The 21,513-nt window shown below is 29.1% G+C and overlaps 2 protein-coding genes across 3 annotated transcripts in view; both read right to left on the bottom strand.

Annotated features, from left to right (window-relative positions):
* The window catches only part of LOC107452664 (uncharacterized), a 29,941-nt gene extending 14,553 nt beyond the window's left edge, over positions 1-15,388 (bottom strand). The window contains exons 1-2 of one of the 2 annotated variants that reach the window (XR_015430870.1): positions 14,370-15,388; positions 7,662-7,916 (exon numbers count right to left, since the gene is read on the bottom strand). Coding sequence is in view for 1 of the 2 variants with exons in the window: in XM_087155989.1 (XP_087012115.1) it covers positions 7,873-7,916; positions 14,370-14,640 (315 nt within the window). In the remaining variant the exon portion in view is untranslated. Of the gene's footprint in view, positions 1-7,518; positions 7,917-14,369 lie in introns of those variants that run through there. The other variant, XM_087155989.1, reaches the window with a different exon arrangement.
* Positions 15,389-16,361: 973 nt separating this feature from the next.
* On the bottom strand, positions 16,362-21,230 carry LOC107456320 (uncharacterized protein K02A2.6). The gene is made up of 4 exons (XM_087156081.1): positions 21,014-21,230; positions 19,429-20,084; positions 17,756-18,709; positions 16,362-16,421 (listed from the first exon to the last, which is right to left on the bottom strand). The coding sequence occupies exons 1-4, from the start codon at positions 21,228-21,230 to the stop codon at positions 16,362-16,364; spliced, it is 1,887 nt and encodes a 628-aa protein (XP_087012207.1).
* Positions 21,231-21,513: the final 283 nt, after the last annotated feature.

The raw sequence follows: 21,513 nt of genomic DNA on the forward strand, positions 1-21,513 counted from the left end.
ACGTTGGACACGAGGGGTTCGCTGCTCTCTCTAACATTCGAAAAATTATGGAATCAAAGAAAATCCAACGTCAGAAATCATTAAAAGACTACCTATGAGGTGCGTATGACTGTTAAAAACTTTTATTAGATTTAATTAATATGTAATCATAATTAAATTCTTTAAAACATAAATGATTTAAAGTTTCTTTTAAATAAACATTGCTGCTCGAATTTCATTTTTTAAACTTACCTGTAAATCTCGAAACCTCTCTATCTCAAATTTGTTTCCCTTTCCCGCAAGATTCGAGATAGGCAGGTTCGACTGTATATATATATAAACATAAATGTGTGATTATCGCACAATGCTGTTTTAAAGTTCTGGTAAAACATAATTGCTTGTAATTTGAATACTGTAATCTCTTCACTGCTGCTTGCAAAGATCATCCTCAGAAGAAGATAAAGTCAGGAAATAAAATATACCGTATATTCCGGCGTATAACGTGCACTTTTAATACAAAAAATTAACATTGGAATGTACGGGTGCGCGGTATACACCGAATATAAAAAATTATAGATTAAAATATGGAATAATACACATTATAGATTAAATGTAAATATGGAAAAATACTTTTATTTTAAAGAAATAACATACCTTTACCTATATACTTTATTGATTTTCGTTATTGCATAAATAGTTCATTATATTCGTCTTCCGTTATTTCTTCAGGCACGTCATCACAATCTGCTTCGTCCTCATCATCTGTGTTACCCTCATCCATAAATAAACAGTCATCTTCTGATCCGTCCAGATTATTTGAAATGCTGCATTTTTTGAATGATTTTCTAACCATCTCAGGCTTAATTTCATCCCATGCTTTAAATATCCATTCGCACACTGTTTCCAAACTTGCATGGCGCATATGTCCTCCTTTCGTAAAGTCTTTCTCATCCGCCAACATCCAAGTGTTCCACTGTTTTTTTAAATTGACTTTAAATGGTTTGTTTAAGCAGATGTCCAATGGCTGAAGAAATGGTGTCAATCCGCCTGGAGTAACTGCTATATCGGTGTTACATTCTTTCAACAATTTTTTGCATTATCTGTAAGGTGGGACCAAAACATGTCCCACACTAAAAGGCTTTCTGGTTTTCTATAGATAATAGACGAGATATTGCACATGTACAATTGAAATTTTCGTGCACGTTATACGAAGAGTATAATTTAAAATTTAAAAAAAAGTTATAGAAATTACGGGTGCGCATTATACGCCGGGGTACGTTATGCGCCGGAATATACGGTAATCATGCTTGATATGAGCCACACACCATTTGTTGCAATTTTAGACTACATAAATAATGGTCTGAAAAATTAGAATATGAATATTAATTACTCCACTATAACATGGAAATGTGTATCTGCTTTAATTGCAAATAACTTATATTGGTGACGAAATATAAATTGAATGATAATCTTTAACAAATTTTTAATAATAAGTCCATTAATTTAATAAATAGTTGTGAGGTGTTGTATCAATTTTTACCTTTTTAGAAATAGATGCATTTATTATCATTTACAATGTGTAGTCGGATCTTCATGGCATGTGACCTTGATCAGCACATTCAAAGAGAGCATACCATTATTTATTGTTATTCTTCTATTTAAAAAAAAATGTATTCAAAACCTATAACGAAAACAATAGGATACATAAAATAAGCTGTAAACAAAATATTGTTTCTAACTATTATTTAATTTAAATTGATATATGTATGTCACAATAAATCTGTCTTAAAATAAGTCCTGTAATTTTTAACTGGAAATTGTTATACCACAATAATGAATGTTTAAAATTGAAAAATATTAAGATGTAAGTATGACATTTTTTAATTGAAAAACAAATTTTTTAAAAATGGTATTTTATAAAAGTATTTCTAACTTTAAAATTGGTATTTTTAAATTAATTGCATTTTGTGACAATTTTAATTATTTGTCATTGTTATATAGACAAGTCCAACATCTTATTTCTTGTGTATATTTAAGACTAAATTTGAAATAAAAAATCAAAATTGATTTGATAGATCTAATAGTTTTGATGCTATAAGTATGTGGTGAAATCAACAATCTAGGATCAAGTACCAAAGTTAGTGACCTGGGGAAACTGTAAACTACTGTGTATCTCCATAATCTTCTTCCTGAAGTATAACGAACTGAATTAAATTTAAAGTGAATGAAATGTATAGATTCCATTGTAAAATTTTATGAGTAAATGTTATGTCAAAAACTGTGTATTTCATACATGAAACCTTTATTCTTTTTAAACTATTCTTAAATAAACTTAATATTAGTTTTATCGGATTTAGCATGATACATTAGATTAGAAGCAATGCCTTACATGTCTAGATAGCAATATTTGGTACACAGATAGATATAAGTCAAAAATTATACTTTGTAGACATGAAGCCTTCATAACCCTTTTAACTTCTAAACTATTAGATCAAATGACTTCATTTTAGTCACATTCGATTAAGCGTAATAATACGCATGGGTACTAATACCTTATTTGCCCAGATTGCAATGTGAGAGATGTAAGCAAAAACCTGCACTTTATATGCACAAAACCTACATAACTTCTAAAATAGTAGCCGTATAGTTTTGGGATTGGTATGATTTAGTGTAAAAAATAATCAGAAAAACAGGAGCCATTTAAGTCTATCCTCCTTTTTCACCCTACAGTATAATCTTTTTAGAGAAGGAATATGAAATGCTTCAATATCTTAAAATCGTTTTCATGTCCAGTGTTAATAGTGGGGCAAACTTATTTATTATACAATTTCGTATCATGTTGTTCCATTAATCTGCAAGTGAATTGTTTAGCATTTTTAATTGCAGCTGAATAAAACTTTTAAAATGCAAAAATTTAAATGGATATCAATCAATAAGCAGAATAGCAGAGATAATTTATGAAATAACCTCAAACTTTTTTTTAAAAAAAAATTATGTTAGCCAGAAGTTGAGATAACAAAAAAAAAAAAAAAGGATAACCTATTATGAGCAATCTTTCGAGCTATTAAGTAACTCTATAGGAAATTCCCAACTACAAAATTGCTTATAAAGAATTAGTGGAGGTTGAGCTTACAGTTGCTCAGAATTTTCTAACTTGTGATAATGGTATTACGGACAGCACACAAAGGTAACATAAGATTTTTTAATTCTGAATTGTAACAACAACAAAGAAACACCTTTAAAATTAAATAAAATTATTTGAATCATAAGTATAGAAGCAAGGCTAAAATAGCAAATCATCAGTATAAACAGGAAAACCATTGCTTGAACAAAATTTTAGCTACAAGTAAAAAACTGCAAAACCGGGAAGTTCTAATTAATCGAAATTCTTTCTAATCAAATAATGAAACTAATTTTTTAAAAAAAGTAAGTAATATTTAAGATAATATAAATCAAAATAGAAAAGCGCTTAAAGCAGCTAAATTCAAATTTGTTTTATTTTAATTTATAAAGTCAGATAAACAATTTTAGCAGAAAACAACAAAAATTATAAAAATTTTTAATAAAAATATTGCTAACACACATATCTTAAATTTTTATAATTTTTGTTTGTTTTCTGCTAAAATTGTTTTTCTAACTTTATAAAATCCAAATTCTTTCAGCTTCACTTCAGTTTTATCTAAAAAATTACATCTTTTACATTTATTGGATAAAGCAAACAGAAAATTATCTCAGTAAATAATATTCTAGAAACATCCTATAAAATTATAAATTAATATACCCCATTAAAGGCTGCTATATAAATATACAGTTGCATAATATTTACTTCTCTATTCATACATAAGTTAAAATTTCAAAAATATTTTCTTTCTGGTGCCTTATGAGGTTAAAGACTTCTACAATTACTTTTAAGTGATAATTAAGATGCATTTATTTTGTTTCATAATAAAGTAAAATATACAATTACGAAATTAAATAGAAAAGTCCATACTCTCCAACATTAAATGTTTCTATGAAATATCTTTCAGTGGTAACAAGCTGAAGTAAAACATTTTATGAATATAGAATTTTTTTAAAAATTTTAAAAGAACTTAAGAGCTATAATTATTTATACTATATATCTGTCATAATTATTTATATATCAAGGTGGGCTAAATTTTCTTAATCCATTAAAATATTATTATTAACTCTTCTACCACTAGGAGGAATAATTTCTGAAACTATGGAATTTCCGTAGTAGTTGGAGTGCACATAAGTTTTATAGGCTAATATTATATTATCCTTTACCAAATAAAGAAAAAGAAAATGAAGGAAATAAAAATATGACCACCGAAGCCGACGTCTTCAGGGGGTACTGGCCCTGGTAGCCATAAAAACAAAACCATTTCTAATTGAGGGAGAAGCAAATGCTTAAATTAACTCCCTCAGTACCCCGATGGTTTTGCATAGAAGTCCAGAAAAAAAATGCAATATAAATAACAAATTAAGAAAAGAAACTCAAACAAAATCATCAGAAAAATAAAAACTCACATATTCACAGGTCAGACATCAATTTCTCAAGCAAGCCGAATGAAAAGAAAAAACTAAAACCTAAAGAAAACAACGCCCTCTAATTATAGAGGTCGTTGGTACTGAGGGAGTTAATTTAAGCATTTGCTTCTCCTTCAATTAGAAATGGTTTTGTTTTTATGGCTACAGGGGCCGGTACCCCCTGAAGACGTCGGCTTCGGTGGTCATATTTTCATTTTTATTTCCTTCATTTTCTTTTTCTTCATTGCTACTTTTTTCTGAAATTTCTGCTGCTTTTTAGCGCTTTTTTTTCAAAGAAGTTTTTTCTATTTTGAATTAAAAATATTTGTGTTTTCTTTTAGTATCCTTTACCAAAATAAGTGAAAAATTAATTTTTGGGTAAAAGTCATCAATAAAGGAGGTAAGACTCTTATAGCTTCATAGAAATTCCTAATAGGACTAGTTTTTACACATTTAAGAAACAATTACTGTTTAATGAATTATTACTAAAATAAATTATTCAGATAATTAACACATATCAATTGAAAAAACGTGAGTTTATCTTTAATCTACAAACAAATAATTTGGTTGGGAGCAAAAAAAAAAAAAAAGATCAACCATGCAATATTGTTCAGATCTTGATCTGACTCCACACTGTCCCATATATAAATATATATATTTAACCTATAAAGAAATAAGGATTTAATAGTGCAATTTAAATGATAAATAAAAATAAAAAAGTGAAAAATCGAGACAATGCATTTTAACTTCTAATTTCATTTAAAATAATGTCCTAATGGTAATTCTTTAATCTAATATAATAATGATTGTCAATGTCTAAATTATTGTACTAATCTCTTTTTGGTAGTAGGAATACAAGATCCTTATACTTAAACTTATCATTGACTTTGCATTTTAATTTATTTTGCTGAAAACATGGGGAAAGGTTGCTAAAATGCTGAAAACTTAAATATATAAAATAAAAAGGTAGTACTGAGTGTGAAATTCTTAAATAAATAAAAAAAGGTGATTGATTAAACTTTATCATTAGATAAAGAGAATAGTTTACTTTTCAAAATGTGATGCAAATAATATTATAAAACCTAATTTTTTCTCTCCATTTTTAAGCTGTTTTTCACTTAATCATTTTAAAAAATTCGAAAAAAAAAAAAATAATATTTTAGCAAAGTGAATATCATTTTATTTAAGATATATGCACAATTCAATATAAAAAAAGGGGAATATTTCGCTATTGCTGTTGCCTTAGTTACAGCCATCGCGAAAATAATTCAACTAAAGCCCTATTTAGTATATTTTATATTATTTAACTGTTACTCTTAAAAATTTTTTTTCTTGTTCTGTCTTATTTAATTCTAAAAGCTTATTAAAATAACAAAATCCATCAAAATATTGAAAACTTTCATTCTTGGTTGAAAACACAAAATATACACTACCAGTCAAAAGTTTGCAAAAATTTTGAAATCTACGAAGAAAAGGTCTAAATTCAAATGTTCATAGAACTGTGAGAAATCATTCAAATTGCATGAAAATTTGATATGTTCTAAAGTGAACCCTCTACAATTAGTTACATATGATCAAATTGCAATACTTTGTTTTTTTTGTGAACTGAATCCAGCTTTTCATCATGGGTTGTTTTTATGGTTAAAACATAAGTTTGAACACTTGCCAAAAATTTTTTTTGTACTTTCTGTTAATGGAAAATAGTTATTTGAACCGTTCTATGTAAGCCCTCAAATTTTCAGATCGATTTGATTTTTTTTGATGAAATTATAGAATTTTGAAAAACATGTGTACTTTTCTCGATTTTTGAGCATTCTGCATATGCAGTCTTTTGATCTATTCATCTTCTACCAAAGAACTTTTTCATTTTAATGTTTTCTATATTTTCAAATAATTAATATTTATTATAAAACAAATATTCTTATTCATTATTGTAATTATTGTTATTACAAGGAATTTATTATGAATATAAGTAAAACAATATCTCATAGATGTCATAGTACACGATTGTACACAATGCGCTGGTTCATTGAATACTAGAAGTTTAACAAACAATACTTTATTTAACAATTGTAAATAATCAAACCAAAATCATTACACTATTGCAATGGTAGCCACGACTGGCTCAAACAAGAGTTCAAGAGCAACTGACTAGCTCGAAACAATTACAACAGATGGCGTTTCGCTTAAGACCGAACAATCACATTTCATCGAAAATTTGTTTGTTCTTGCAAATGAAGCGATGTTTATTGCTAATTTGAAGAATGTACTATAAAATTTCATCAACTAACATTTTTACCATTAAATTATTTTATTTGAAGCAACGTTATAAATATGTCTTGGACACTGACAGTTTGTTTCTTAATTAATTTGTAAAGTTTACACACTATGTGCCTCACAGGATCTGCCTTCTGAAATTGTTAAAATCTAACGCTGATACTAGACAAAGACAGCATAATATGTTTTAGGGATAAATAAATAAAAAAAAATATGCATGATGTCATTCAAATATTCAGCAGAAAAGACAAACCATATTTTTAAAAACCTTAATTAGAGGACATTTCTTAGGATTTAAAAGAATCTTATTATAAAATCAATGTTTTACTTATAACTATCTGGATCATAATATTTTTGCATGCATGGAAAATATAATATTACAGAGACTTATGTCTCAGTTGCTTTTGAATAGAAGTAGTTAAGTGAGCATATGGTTACTACAATATTTACACCAAATATTTAAATACAACAATTATTAGTTAATAACAAATTTTAATGAGAATGCCTGATGTTTATTAGGGAAACACATTTAAATCACTTTGAGAAATTGACTGAATTACACTGAAATTAGAATGATTACATATATCAAGATATATATAAACTTAATGCAAGAGAAAAGAGCATACATACATTAATTATTATATGAATAATTATTATATGAATTAATTATAATGAAACTAAAACCAAAAGAAATCTTATACTAATTATAAAATACAAATAATAAAATACCAATTTAATTCAATTTTAATAAAGGGGGTATATTATTTCTATATATAGTGTATATTAATAGAATGCATTAAGGTATTTGAAACATTAAATTCATGCCAAATAATTACAGAAGAAAAAGTGCTAAATTACTAAAGTAAAAAACTTACCAGAAAGAGCTGAACAAGACCCACAAATCAATAACTGAGGAGGTTGGACAGGTACACATGGAACAAGCTAACTGTAGTATGAGATGAAAGCAGAGATAATAGACAGCAAGGGGAAGTTGGCATACGAAGTGCCACTACTGACCCATCCACCTTTCGTTTGCTTTTTTGCTGAAGTCCCATCATCAATAGAATATAAGCCCACATACCAGTCTCAAGGATAAATCTTTTGGTACTTTTCAGCACTCAAATGATTCCCTAGAAGCATAATGTTTAAGCAATTAAAACACAACATATGAAAGGCATACAATTATAAAACATTGATGTATCAATTACAGACATGAAATTCATCAAATATTCTATACAAAGCTTATTCAAATATGGAGCACCTGGACCATGTATAAGTTCAAGCTCTCCGCTGGAGAAGTTTTCCTCAAAATTTGCTATGTAGTGTCCTTGTTGGGCCACAATCAATAAAATTGCTTGCCTTCCTTCTATAATCAAACTGCTGGAACTATTTTCACTTTTATAATCTCATCTGAAATTTGGACTACAGAAAAAGAGAATACTTCTACAAGTTAAAAAAAAAAAAAAAACTTGTAATATTTATTATTTGTAAAATTAGATATTTATTATTTTTCAGGTGGAAAGATCTTTCACAAAATATTTAATGATGAAACCACAAAATCATGAATCAAATTTTTCCAAATTCTGGAAATCAGGACATTTCACATAAAGTCTGCAATAACGCAAACAAAATGATGCCTGACTTCTTTGTGTTTTAAGTTTGTATGAAAATTATGCCTTTTTTTAAAGGTTTAATTACAATGGCACATACCACAAAAAAATAATAAATTAGGAAGGCACTAAGCTCCCAAAATAAACAAACCAACAAGGCAATTTCTTTGGTGGCTTCACTAGACAACTACACATTCTGTATTGGTTGTCGAAAGCGCACTATTTTTTGACTGGTGGTTCATGTCACCACAAGAATACAAACACACCAGTTCTAGATTTTTCAATGATCACAGTACCTATATCTCTAAATGCTAAAAGTTCATTTATTCGAAGATTTGCTTGGCAATGACAAAGCATGGTTTAAAATTCATATATTTAGACACTCACTTTTTAGACAATGTTGGGATATTTTTATAGTCAAACAAAAGGATCTCTACAAATAATGATAGTTTATTACTTCAAATCTATTACTTCATATTTTATAACTAACTTTTGTAACAATTACGAAAATACTGCAGTAGTTTATAGGGCATGGTTAAGGGTGTTTGTATATCCCAAGCAAAATACATCATAATTTCAAAAAATGGTTTTTATAATCTATAATTTTATAAGCTTAATCTTTTCACTTGTTGCAATTAAAAGTATCATGAGTTCATAAAAGTATCGTAATAAAAAGTTCTTATGAAATAATAACTCATTGTAAAATTAGTGCAATTATACTTACTTAAGGTAAAATGTTCAATTTTTCCTTTTTATTAGTAAAAATTTAATGAATTAGGATCCCATTTGATAAAAAAAAAAATCAAAATTTACACAAAAAAATGTTGCGGTAAAAATTCAGTTAAACAAATTTTTACATTTTATTTTAAGTTTTCAGCAACTTTAATTTTTGTATCATTTATGCATTGTTATTTTGCCTATTATTGCAAACTATAATTACTCTAATTACTTGTACATTATTGATAAAATAAATATTCTATATGATGGACATCACAATGTGCTTACTCCATGCCAAAATTTGTAACTCTAGCTTAAATAGATTTTGTAATAATTGAATGTTTATGCTTTTTGACCAGAAATTACCCAGGGTGACTCAAATGAGGTCTGTAAAAGCCATCATCAAACGCCCTCAAAATTGCGATAGAATTGTCATGAATTAAAATTTATCAAATAGTGATAACGCAAATTGAAATTCGCACATCGTAAAATGATTGTATTAAAAATATTGAAAGTCCACGTGAAAAAAACTGAAAAACGACAGCTTTAAAAAAAATTATCGTGAAATGAGGGCAGGGCGGAATCTTTTATTCAAAGGGCAAACAGGGCACCCCACCTGGAATGAACCCTGATTTAGAATAATACTAATTTTTTAACAAACAAGATTCAAAACAAATATTTTGATATATAATATATATCTAATAATATTCTAATACAAATATTGTAATATACAAGATTAAGAATGGCCTTTTTCAGTTTGGTTTATGCTCAGGAATCTTGCTCTTCAGTGTGTATAATACTATGCTTATTCAAGCCCAATTCCTATACTAAGACTTTTAGCTCATTAAAAACTGTGAGCACCATATTTTTTTTCATATTTTATACACATTTGTTTTAGACTTAAGAAGTAAGTTTTATGCATAATTAGAAGTAATCTAGCATTAGAGGTAATCTGTTTAAGTAAAACATATCATTCTTTTACGGAACTGAAAGATGAAAAAGTGAGATATGTTCAATAAGAAATAATAGCACTTGCGGGAATTTTATCTAGCGATTCATTAGCATATTACAAAATGGAAAATACACATCAGAAATTCATACATTTGTTTCAATTAACACATTTTTGAAAGCGACAATAAACTTATCATTACACTCACAATGCTGAGTTACCTCGTAATCCATCAAATATCTCTCCCAAAGCCTCTTATCAGTAAATAATAATGCACTAATGCCTCATGTAACTTTGACTTACATTACATTATGTAATGTAACATCACCTAACATTGGCGTAAAAAACATTGGCTTAGCCACTCCTGTTGAGTTTTAGCTTTTAAATTATTTTATTTTAATGAGTTGGGTCTTAATCACATCTCTGCAACCCAAGATTTCAATTAAAAATTGTTACATAGAATTGTATTCACTAGACCAAATTTATAAAATTAAAAATTTTGATATGCATCTTTTTTATTTACAATCTGAATAAGTATTGAATTTAATACATAGATTATAACTCTTTTACTGTTATTACTTGGTTCTAGTACAAAAGTTAGAAAATGTTATGCGGTTCACACCAACATTTTGCATAAAATTATATTTCACTTACAGAACAAAGGTATTAAAAGGCTAAAATTATAAAGATAGAAAATTAAAAACGTATATATAATAAAATTCAATTATTCTTTGAAGAATACATATATTTAACAATGATTCAGCTAAAATCAAAATAGCCATTTCTAATAGACTAAATTTTATATTTAGTCCATTAGAAATAGCTATTTTGATAAAATTTAGTTAAAATTTTTCATTAAAACGATTGAATTATGTATTTAGACCTCTAATTTATGTAAATTCACTACTGCCAGCTATCTAGGCATTTTGGAAAAATTCCTTCTTGTGGTAGATAAGTTTATGTTTTAATGCATGATTCTTTGTTTTATGAATTTGATTTAAAGTTATTTTCAATACCACTACATGTAAATGATTTAAAAGTTTACATGAAAAGTCACTTTGCTACACCTCTCACCTAACAAGGCTTTCAAAATGGTAGCAAAATTGCCAAAAATTCTGAAAGTTTCAGTTTTTGATTGTCTACCACTCTATAAAATAATTTGCAAAAGCGTAGTAGTTGGCAGCACTTACATCTATGTCATAGCGAAAGAGTGAATAAGTTATACTTTCGATAACATAGCAGTTTTAAATTATGATGCATTTTTTCAATAACAAATGCTTTCTAACATTAACTAGGGAATATTCAGGTATTGAACATTATTCATTAAACTTCAAAAAATAGAATTTGATCAAAACTATTTTTCTTAAATAAATAAATATTACATCATTAAATGTAAAAAATACATTAAAAAACCTAGACTTTTTCTTATTTCCATAACTTCAAGTTTTGATGCTTCAATATACTTTAGTTAAAGGTTTCAACCTTGACAAATAAATTTAAGCTAAAAAAACAAGGAATCATAATAAATAAATAAAAAGCTTACATTATGGTTTAAGTCTAAAATTGGAAACAATAAAAAACAATTATTGTTCTAATTAAAATGCCCTTATTTTTTACAAATGAATAAAATCATTGATGCTTGCCTTTTGAACTCAAACAATAGTTTATTTTTAAGAACATCACAATAAGAATGCTTTATAGGTAACAACTTATAGGTATTGAACAATTAAATCATCTCAATGTACTGATATTAACAGAAAATATAATCTTGCATTTTTTGCAATAAAAAAATAATAGTAAACTAATGAAAATAATAATTTATTATTAAATATTTCATCAAGCAGTGAAGATATTCAATGAGTATGTGTTGGTACTTATAATTAACCGGTTATTAAAATGTCACAAATTTAAAATCATAAATATCTTTGAAAACATTGAAATCTCAGGAAGATAAACTGTTTTATTTATTTCACTATATAATTTTTTTAATCTTCTTTTATATAAAAACTAATTTTGTTAAATAAAATAATTTCAGCTCTACATTTAATACATTATTTTTGTTTATTAATAGTGATTGTCTTGTTTAATTTTAATGAAATTCTCAACTTAATGCTTTATTATCTTACAAATAACATGCAACTGAATAAATTCTTTAGTAACGTAGTTCACTATTTTTTTTTTTTTTGAAACGAAGATTGACATTTCTAGAGTTAAGAAAAATACATTGTTAATTCGATAATATTAATGACAAATGGTCGTGAAGAAAGAAAGAAAAAAAAAAAAACAGCATTTAAAACTCAGTAAAAATGAATTTTTTTAGGAAACAATGTAACTTTAAAGCTAATAAGGTTTTTTTTATGAAATTTCATACTTAACCAGTGATAAGAATATTCTAAAAAAATTATTTTTTACTTTAAATGACTATTTGGCCTATCTTTTATCATTTACTTAATCGCTAACATTTTACGCTTAGAATGTGAGAAATACCTGTGTACCACAATAAGTGAATAACTCCTCTCTGCATAATCCTAAAGGGTAAACAGAGAGAAAGATAGCAATATACAGAACGTTGACAGAGATTTGTCTTATATAGAAATAACATTACAATTTCCGTTCTCTGGACACAAAGTTGGCAAACCTAGTCAAGATGGCAAGAAAGGTCAAAAATAATCTATGAGGATTATGAAGAATGTCATCTTTTCTCTTTTTTGCGCTGTGATTTACTAGTTCTTCACTTTAGTTAACAATTGGAGGGTATTTCTAAAGCGATAATCTTTAGATTAAGATAGCAACATTATCAAAAACAGTGTTAACATGACTAGAAGGAAAAAAATACGAAATTTAAAAAAAATAAATAATAATTACGAAAAAGTTATCGTCAAACGACCTGAAATTACGATGGCAGTGTCACAAATCGAACACTTCAAAAAAGTGATAGCTCAAGTTCAAAATATGGATTTCATAATTAAGTATTAAATATATCAGAATTTGAAAAACCATAGGGAAATGGTCGGAGGAAAAAAAACTAATTAATTATGGACAAAACACAATTTTTTTCTGCCCAAAAAAATTGATCAGAAAAACATGTGGATTCAACAAAAAATTGGTGTGAACAGCCCATTATTTTACCTATTAATATGTTGGGGAGCATATTCAGATTCATAGGCAGGCAGGGCACAATTTTTTATTCAAAGGTCAAATGTGGCAACCGCCTAGAAGGAACCCTGCTTTAGAATAATACATATTTTAACAAACAAGATTCAATACAAATATTCAGATATATATTTGATATATAATATATATCTAATAATGTTCTAATACAAATATTCTAATATGCAAGATTAAGAATGGCTTTTTTTTAAAGTTTGGTCTATGTTCAGGAATCTTGCTCTTCTTGTGAATAACACTATGCTTAGTTAAGTAACTCTTATGAGTAAAAGCCCTATTACAAACGCTACAAGAATAAGGCATTTCACCAGTATGAATATGAATATGTCTTCTTAAAGCTCCCTTATCAGCAAAAGCTTTGTGACACAGAATACAGGAAAAAGGTTTTGCACCAGTATGACAGAGATAGTGCCTTTGCAAATTTTTCTTTGCAACAAAAGTCATTTTACAAACATTGCAATAAAAAGGTTTTTCTTTATTATGAAGAAGATAATGTCTCCTTAGGTTCGATTTATCTGTATAAGCTTCGTCACACAAATTGCATTTGTAAGGGTTTACTCCAGCATGAGTGAAGTAATGGTTTTTAAAAATCTGACTATTAAAAAATGTTCTACCACATATTTTGCATTTGTAAGGCTTTTCTTTAGCATGAGTCAAAAAATGGTGTTGTAAACGCTGATAACTAGAAAATGTTTTACCACATGCATTACAAAAATTTGGATTTCTAGAATGAACAACAGCAATGTGTTCTTTTAAATCATAATTTTGATAAAAATTCTTAGTACAGATATTACAAGAAAAAGGCTTTTCAACAGTATGAGTACGAAAATGATCCTGCAATCTCAATTTTGTCATAAAAGTCTTATTACAGATACTACAGGAAAATTGTTTTTCATCAGTATGAATAAGAGAATGAATCTTTAAACCCCTTTTAACTTTTTCTTTAGCATGAGCATTAGAATGGACTTTTAAACTATGACTATTAGCAAATGTTTTACAACATACACTACAAGAAAAAAGCTTCTCTGTATGAATAATATAGTGTTGATTTAATTCTTCTTCCATAACAAAATTCTTATCACAAACACTACAGGAAAAAGGCATATCACAAATAGAACATGCCACTAAAATTTTCTTACCAATAAAAGATTTATCACATGTACTATCAGTATAAGTTTTCTTAGAGTGAATCACATAATGTCTATCTAAGGTAGCTTTTTGAATGAAAACTTTTTTACATACATCACAAGAAAACAATTTCACCCCAGTATGCATATAATTATGCCTAGATAAACTAGGTAGATCTTTAAATGCTTTATTGCACAAACTACACGAATAAAGATTTTTTCCAGCAAGGAGAACATAATGTTTATCTAAGTTTTCTTTAGAATCAAATATTTCATCACACATATTGCAAACATATATCTCCTCTGAAACAGCATTTAAATGCTGTTCTAATTGAGCTTTTTGCTTAAAGGTTTCCCCACATGCACCACAAGAAAAGTACTACTCGTTATGGAGAAGAGAGTACTGGTTTAATGCCACTTTGTCATTAAAAGTTTTACTACATATACTGCATGAATATGATTTCTTTCTACTATGAATCTTAGAATGTTGACTTAATTTACTTTCATCCGAAAAATTTTCTCCACATATATTACATAAAAGAATTATGCTTTCAACATGAGCACAAGAATGTCGTTTTAAAGAATCTTCATATGAGAATACTTTATCGCACACAGTGTACGAATGTTTTTCTTTAGTTTGAAAATTTAAATGTTCATTTAACTCACGTTTATTTTTTAACGTATTCTCACACATACTGTACTGAAATATTTAAATATTTTCAGCAGTTTTTCCGATCAAATGTTTTATTTTACTATACACGTAATTTTCTAGTGGTGATTTGATGCTTTGTTATTCATATAACTCATCTATCTGATAGCAATCAAAGAGAAAATTGTAATACTTTCTTACACATTAATTATTTTAAAGAATTAAATTTATCTCTTCCTAAATATTAGGCATTAAATTCCTTAAATGCTTAATAGATGCATGATTCTATTACTTAATATTTTACATTATTTAAAATGCCCACCGATGCCCACATAGCACACAAAACAATAGGCTGTTTTAACGGTTTATTTCTGCCCGGCTATATAATGATTTACTAACCGCTGCTCTTTAGGGTAATTGAAGATGACGTTGTTATCACGTGTGATTGTAATGAATATAAAACATGAACATTCAGATTTCCCCTCTGTGCTTTTTTTTGTAATGAAAATGGAATTTCCACAACAAGAATATACATAAATTTGCTTATTATTTCTAGTGTACAGTTGTCGTTTTTTTATAGACGATTTGTTGCGATTTTTTCAGCGATTTGTTTTGTTTTTAATTGTTAAGTTATTATTGTTGTTGTTGTTAATTTACGTCACACTAGAGCTGTACAATGGGCTATTGGCGACTGTCTGGGAAACATCCCGGAGGATGATTCGAAGACATGCCATCGCAATTTTGATCCTCTGCGGAGGGGATGGCACACCCGCTTCGGTAACCCGACGACCTCAAGCGAAGTCGATCACTTTACGGTAGCACAGTTTAACGAGGACCAATACCGCACACTCTCAGTCCCAACGCAGACTGATCCAAGTGGTCACCCACCCTCACACTGACCGCAGCCAGTGATGCTTGACTTCGGTGATCTGCTGGGAACCGTGTCTTGACGATCAGTCCACTGCGGGACTTGTTAAGTTATAAATTGTATTTCGTAAACATGGAAAGCAGGTCATAATTTAAGTGGCAGAGTTAAAATTTCTCCTATGTGCCAATGCATGAAGCACTTGGATCCTTAGCCGATATCTCACAGAATTTCACGATCACTTTATTAGTAGTTAGAATTTTTTTAAGATGTGCAAAATATCAAAATGTTTTTATATTTAGCCGATCGATATTTCAAATAAAATAACAATCGAACATCGATATTTTGTTCAGGGAAATATCGCAAACTAATTTCGTACCGCGTGTTCCAAAATGTCCAAAGTTTTCAAAAATCAATTAAAAAGAAACGGAAAGAGACGGAAATGTAATTCTGTTAAAATTTAATTCATTCTGTTTACTGAAATTGAAATTTATTCTCTCCACGTCTTAGAAATATTATTAGGCACGAATTCTGTTAATAGATGGTACTGCTAATGGAGATAAAAATGTAACAATTTATTTAAAACAATAATCATTTGCAACAACAACTGAGGACAAAATTGACATAGGTCTCTGGCCCAATAATTTAGTTGAAATTGTCTGACATTAGAAAACATTGTTTTGCAAGTTTTTCTGTATGAAACCCCTCTTTTGACGAACATTAGTTTCGAAATTTTGGGACAGTAAATTGGTTGTATCCGGAGCAGAACGAAGCAACTCGTACAGTTCTCTCTCTCTTTCTCTTTTTCTGAAATGAAATTTTTAAATTATCGACCTTTTTCGGAACAAACAGCAAATTTAGAGAAATTGACAATAATAATTCCTGAGAAGTCACCGAATGAAGCAATGGAAAATTGATTTAAAAAAAAAATTTTTTTCCGTATAATTTAAATTAATTGATGGGTCGACCGATTTAAAATAAAGTTTAAAAAATTAGGATACACTTTTGAAAATGGGGTTACAGCCGCTACTGGGAAAAGACTATCCTAAATTAATTTCTTCGTTTCACCCTAATGTTCACATTGGGAGTAATTTTATCGTATATTTTGAAGTCTACTGAAAGTTCGATATTCTACATAAAGTTTAAGGTGTCGGCCTACATCTACTGTGGTGTTATTGATTATGCCGATGATTAAAATTTTCTTTTGGTATTTTTCTTTAATAATATTCTATATAAAATAACGTTTGTTCTATTCTGACTAACTCTGCAATAAACGAAGTACTTAAAATAACCTTTTTTCTCGCATGCGTAAAATATGGAAATATTTTAGCTTGCATGTTCTAATTTAAAGAAAAAATTTCACAATAAAAACTTTTTATAAAAATATATCGGTTAAATTTTTTTCAAGTACCAAACATAGAACACTACATAAACGCTTTTTAAACGAAAGATCTCAAAATTAGAGCTACGATCTGTTTGTGTAGACTTTGTACGTAACAGGAATACAGGATTAATGATCAGCAGACATTTTTTAGAACACTCATTTTTTTTATTATTTTTTGATCTGTTGCCGTTCGCAACTCTCATAAAAATAATATGAATAGACATGTGACATATGATGTTCCTACAATACTCCCTCACCAGTAACTAAGTTACGATGCTAGGCAAGTATGTCAAATTTGTCATATAATGATAATATAACAGCATATATACAGTTCAAAAATTATACTACATAATGACTCATCATAATACGAAAACATATATACAAGATATTAATATAACATATATACAAATTATACCATTCTAGTTTCAATGCAATAAAAAATATATATAAAATAAATGTATATGTATCTAATTAATACAGTTTTGTTCTAAAAAGCGAACAGGCTTTTTAATTTTTCTGCCAAAGCTAGACATTTTAACAGTTTGCTCGGGATTGACTGCATTTTCTTGTAATTTATTTGATGTTAAACATTCGTTAGGTTTTGCAGCTTTTAGGTTTTCATCGTAATCTGGATTCTCATTTTCAGAATTCAGTAGATAAGCTGGTTTAAGCCTGTCTATTGAAATGCTTACGTTTTTTCCTTTATAACTAATTACAAAATACTTTTCTGTCTTATCCATCACTTTATAGGGTCCTTGATAAGGAGACTCTAATGGCTTCCTGACTCTATCAATCCGCATAAAAACATGTGAACATGAACTTAAATCTTTGTGCGCAAATACTTTGTTCCTTTTGAAATATTTTGACTCTAAAGGTTTTAATGTTTCCATTTGATGTTGAAGATTGCTAATAAAGTTTTCCGTGGATGTTGTCACTTTTGAGTTATCAAAAAATTCACCGGGAAGTTTAATGCATTTACCATAAACCATCTGAGATATTGAATAGTTGGTGTCATCGCGTAGAGCAGCTCTGAGACCAAGTAAGACAGTAAGAAGAGTTTCAGACCATTTAATAGAGTTGTGTGCCTTTATTGCAGTTTTCAATGTACGATGTTGACGTTCAATTTTGCCATTGCACTGAGGATGATATGCAGTTGTTCTGTTGATTTTTACTCCACATAAGTTGGTAAGAGATTTAAACGTTTCAGAATCGAACTGTGATCCTCTATCGGTAATTACTCTGTATGGCACTCCAAATCTAACTATCCAATTTTCATAGAAACATCTAGCGACTGTTTCAGCTTTGATATCAGGTATAGGAACTACTTCTATCCAGCTTGTAAAACGGTCAATACAAGTCAAACAGTATTTGTTTCCATTGGATGGGGGTAACGGTCCAATTAGGTCAATATGTATCTCGTTAAATCTTTCATCGGGTTGTTGATATTCTCCAAACTGGGATTTAGTATGTTTTTAAATTTTGTTTTTTTTGGCAATCAATACAGGATTGTGCCCAAATTCGAACATCTTTTCGAATTCCAGGCCAAATAAATCTTGACGCTATCTGTTTGATAGTTGATCTGATTCCTGGATGAGATAAACTGATTCCTGGATGAGATCTTGAAAATAATCAAGAATGATTATTTTCAAGCAGCCATGTATCTGCTTGAAAATAATCATTCTTGAATTTTTAGGTACATATGGTCTAATCACACCATAGAAATTTACCAGACTGCAGTGGTTGTTGTTTAAATTTTAAGGTTGTGTCTGATTGCATTAGTTGTTTTAATTCTTCATCACTACTTTGATCATCAGCAATTTTGTCATAATCTACACTAGTTACTTCTTGAATTCGAGATAACGCGTCTGCGACGATATTATTTTTGCCAATAATAAGTTGAAGGTTAGTCGAAAACTGGGATATGTACTGGAGATGTCTATTTTGTCTTGGAGATGCTTTTTCATTTTTTTGTTTGAAGGCAAAAGCCAGTGGCTTATGGTCTGTAAATATAGTAAATTCTCGACCTTCTAATAGATGTTTGAAATGCTTTAGAGAAAGATATATCCCTAATAATTCTCTGTCGTAGGTACTATATGATTTCTGTGCATCATTTAATTTTTTTTGAATAGAAAGCTATCGGCTTCCAAGCACCATTTTCGTATTGTTCCAATACAGATCCGATTGCGAAATCTGAAGCATCTGAGCAAAGGCATAGAGGTAATTCAAACTTCGGATATGTTAGCAAGGCTACATTGGATAAGTCTTGTTTGCATTTTTCAAACATGTCAATAGCTTGTTCAGTCCACATTATTTTTCTTTCGTCATTTTTATGAGCTCCTTTCAAATATTCGTGGAGAATTGCTTGTGTTTTAGCAGCGTCTTTGATGTATCGTCTATAATAGTTTATTAGACCAGGAAAAGTTCTCAGTTCACGTATAGTTTCTGGCAACTTGTAATTATGGATTGCTTCTACTTTTTGGGAAAGGGGCTTAGATCCTTCCGAACTGATTTCATATCCCAAAAACTCCAATTTCTCCACAGCAATGACTGACTTGGAGATATTGATTCTGAGGCCATATTTATCTAATTTATCAAAAAGTTGTTTTAAATGAGATTGATGCTCTTCTTTGTTTCGAGATGCCACTAATATATTGTCTAGATAAGGAAAAACGAAATCAAGTCCACACAGAACTTCATTTATGAAGCGTTGAAACGTTGAAGGTGCATTTCTGAGGCCGAAACTCATAACGTTGAATTCAAAGAGTCCGAAAGGGGTAATTATTGCAGTTTTTTGCTTTTCTTCTTCATTTATAGGAAGTTGATAATAAGCTTTAAATAAATCGAATTTAGAAAATACTTTGGCGTCTTTCAAAATATGATGGAAATCTTCGATTCTTGGTATTGGATATCGGTCTCGTATTGTTTGGTCGTTTAGTCTTCTATAATCTCCACATGGTCTGTAAGACCCATCCTTCTTTTTAACCATATGTAAGGGACTTGCCCAGGGCGATTTTGAAGATCTAATAATCCCGTTGCCTAGCATGAATTGAAATTCTTCTTTGGCTATTTTCAATTTTTTTGGATCTAATTGTCGTGCCTTAGAAAACACAGGTTTTCCCGTTGTGGCGATAAAATGTCGAATTTCATGTTTAGTATCACTAATTAATAAGTTTGGCTTAGTTAAATTTGGATATGAAGAGAATAATTCAGAAAACTTAGAATTTTTATCCATAATGGAAATTGTTTCCGTCATGCATATTGGAGAAATTTCTCCTTTAACAATTAAATTGGTTACTCCATCAATTAATCTTTTTTCTTTAATGTCAATTAATAAATTAAACTTATTAAGGAAATCGGCCCCTATTATTCCTTTATTAATTTTGGTGATAATAAATGGGAAATTAAATGAGCGGCGAAGTCCTAAATCAACAGTTAATACTTTGATTCCATAGGTTGTAATCTCGGATCCATTTGCTGCATATAGTTTATAATCGCTTGCATTTTGATAACTTTTATTGGCGGGTAATGGTAATAAACTGACATCGGCTCCACTGTCGATAAGGAAGTTTATTCCAGTATTCCTACCTCGAACATACAATCGAAATTTGCGGGAATCATTTATTTCCTCAGCAGCAGAATCTGCCGCAAAGTCTACTGCTTTTCCCTGTTTTCCGCATCAGAATCATAAGAACATGGTTGGCGACATTTACCAGGTAAACATTTTGAACCAAATTTAAAATGGTAGTAACAATATTTACCTTTCCTATTGAATGCTTTAATTGAATGACTGCGACTTCGAGATGTATTTCGGTAATTATTTCTAAATTTAGATTTACTACGGTCATTTATTTTCAGTGAATCAATTTTCTGTTCTAATGCTGCTTTTCGTGCAATTAAAGCATCATTGTAGGTAACATTTGGTGAAACAGTACATATTTCTTCCCCAGTTTTCATTTCGTGAATTTTATCCGCCATCGTAGACAGTTTATCTAAACTTTCTTCACTGACAAGCAGAATATTTCGTATAAAATTCGGCGTTTTATCAAGCCATAAAGATTTTAACACTTTTTCTGAAAAATCGTCTGCTCCTAAATTTTTCATTTTTTGCAAATGTTGGCTTGGCTTGTAATCTCCAAGTTCTAATCCTGTAACTAAGCGCTGAATTCACTTGTTTTCGCTTTCCTTAAACGTATTTAAAAGTCTTTCTTTCGCCAAGGTATATTTGTTAGGCTTAGTGTCTTTAATAATGTCCCAAATA

Source organism: Parasteatoda tepidariorum, chromosome 12 (genome assembly GCF_982258835.1).
Source record: "Parasteatoda tepidariorum strain Cologne lab strain chromosome 12, Ptep-v5.0, whole genome shotgun sequence".
NCBI lineage: Eukaryota > Metazoa > Arthropoda > Arachnida > Araneae > Theridiidae > Parasteatoda > Parasteatoda tepidariorum.

Bases quoted from the DNA above. Each gene is read 5' to 3' on its own strand.
- LOC107456320 (XM_087156081.1), bottom strand. From the start codon at position 21,230: ATGGCGGATAAAATTCACGAAATGAAAACTGGGGAAGAAATATGTACT. The intron at 18,710-19,428 runs GTATTGGAACAA...ACTAAATCCCAG, and splicing joins CAGATTTCGCAATCGGATCT to TTTGGAGAATATCAACAACC. The intron at 16,422-17,755 runs GTTCGCTTTTTA...TATCTCCATTAG, and splicing joins GCAGAAAAATTAAAAAGCCT to CAGTACCATCTATTAACAGA.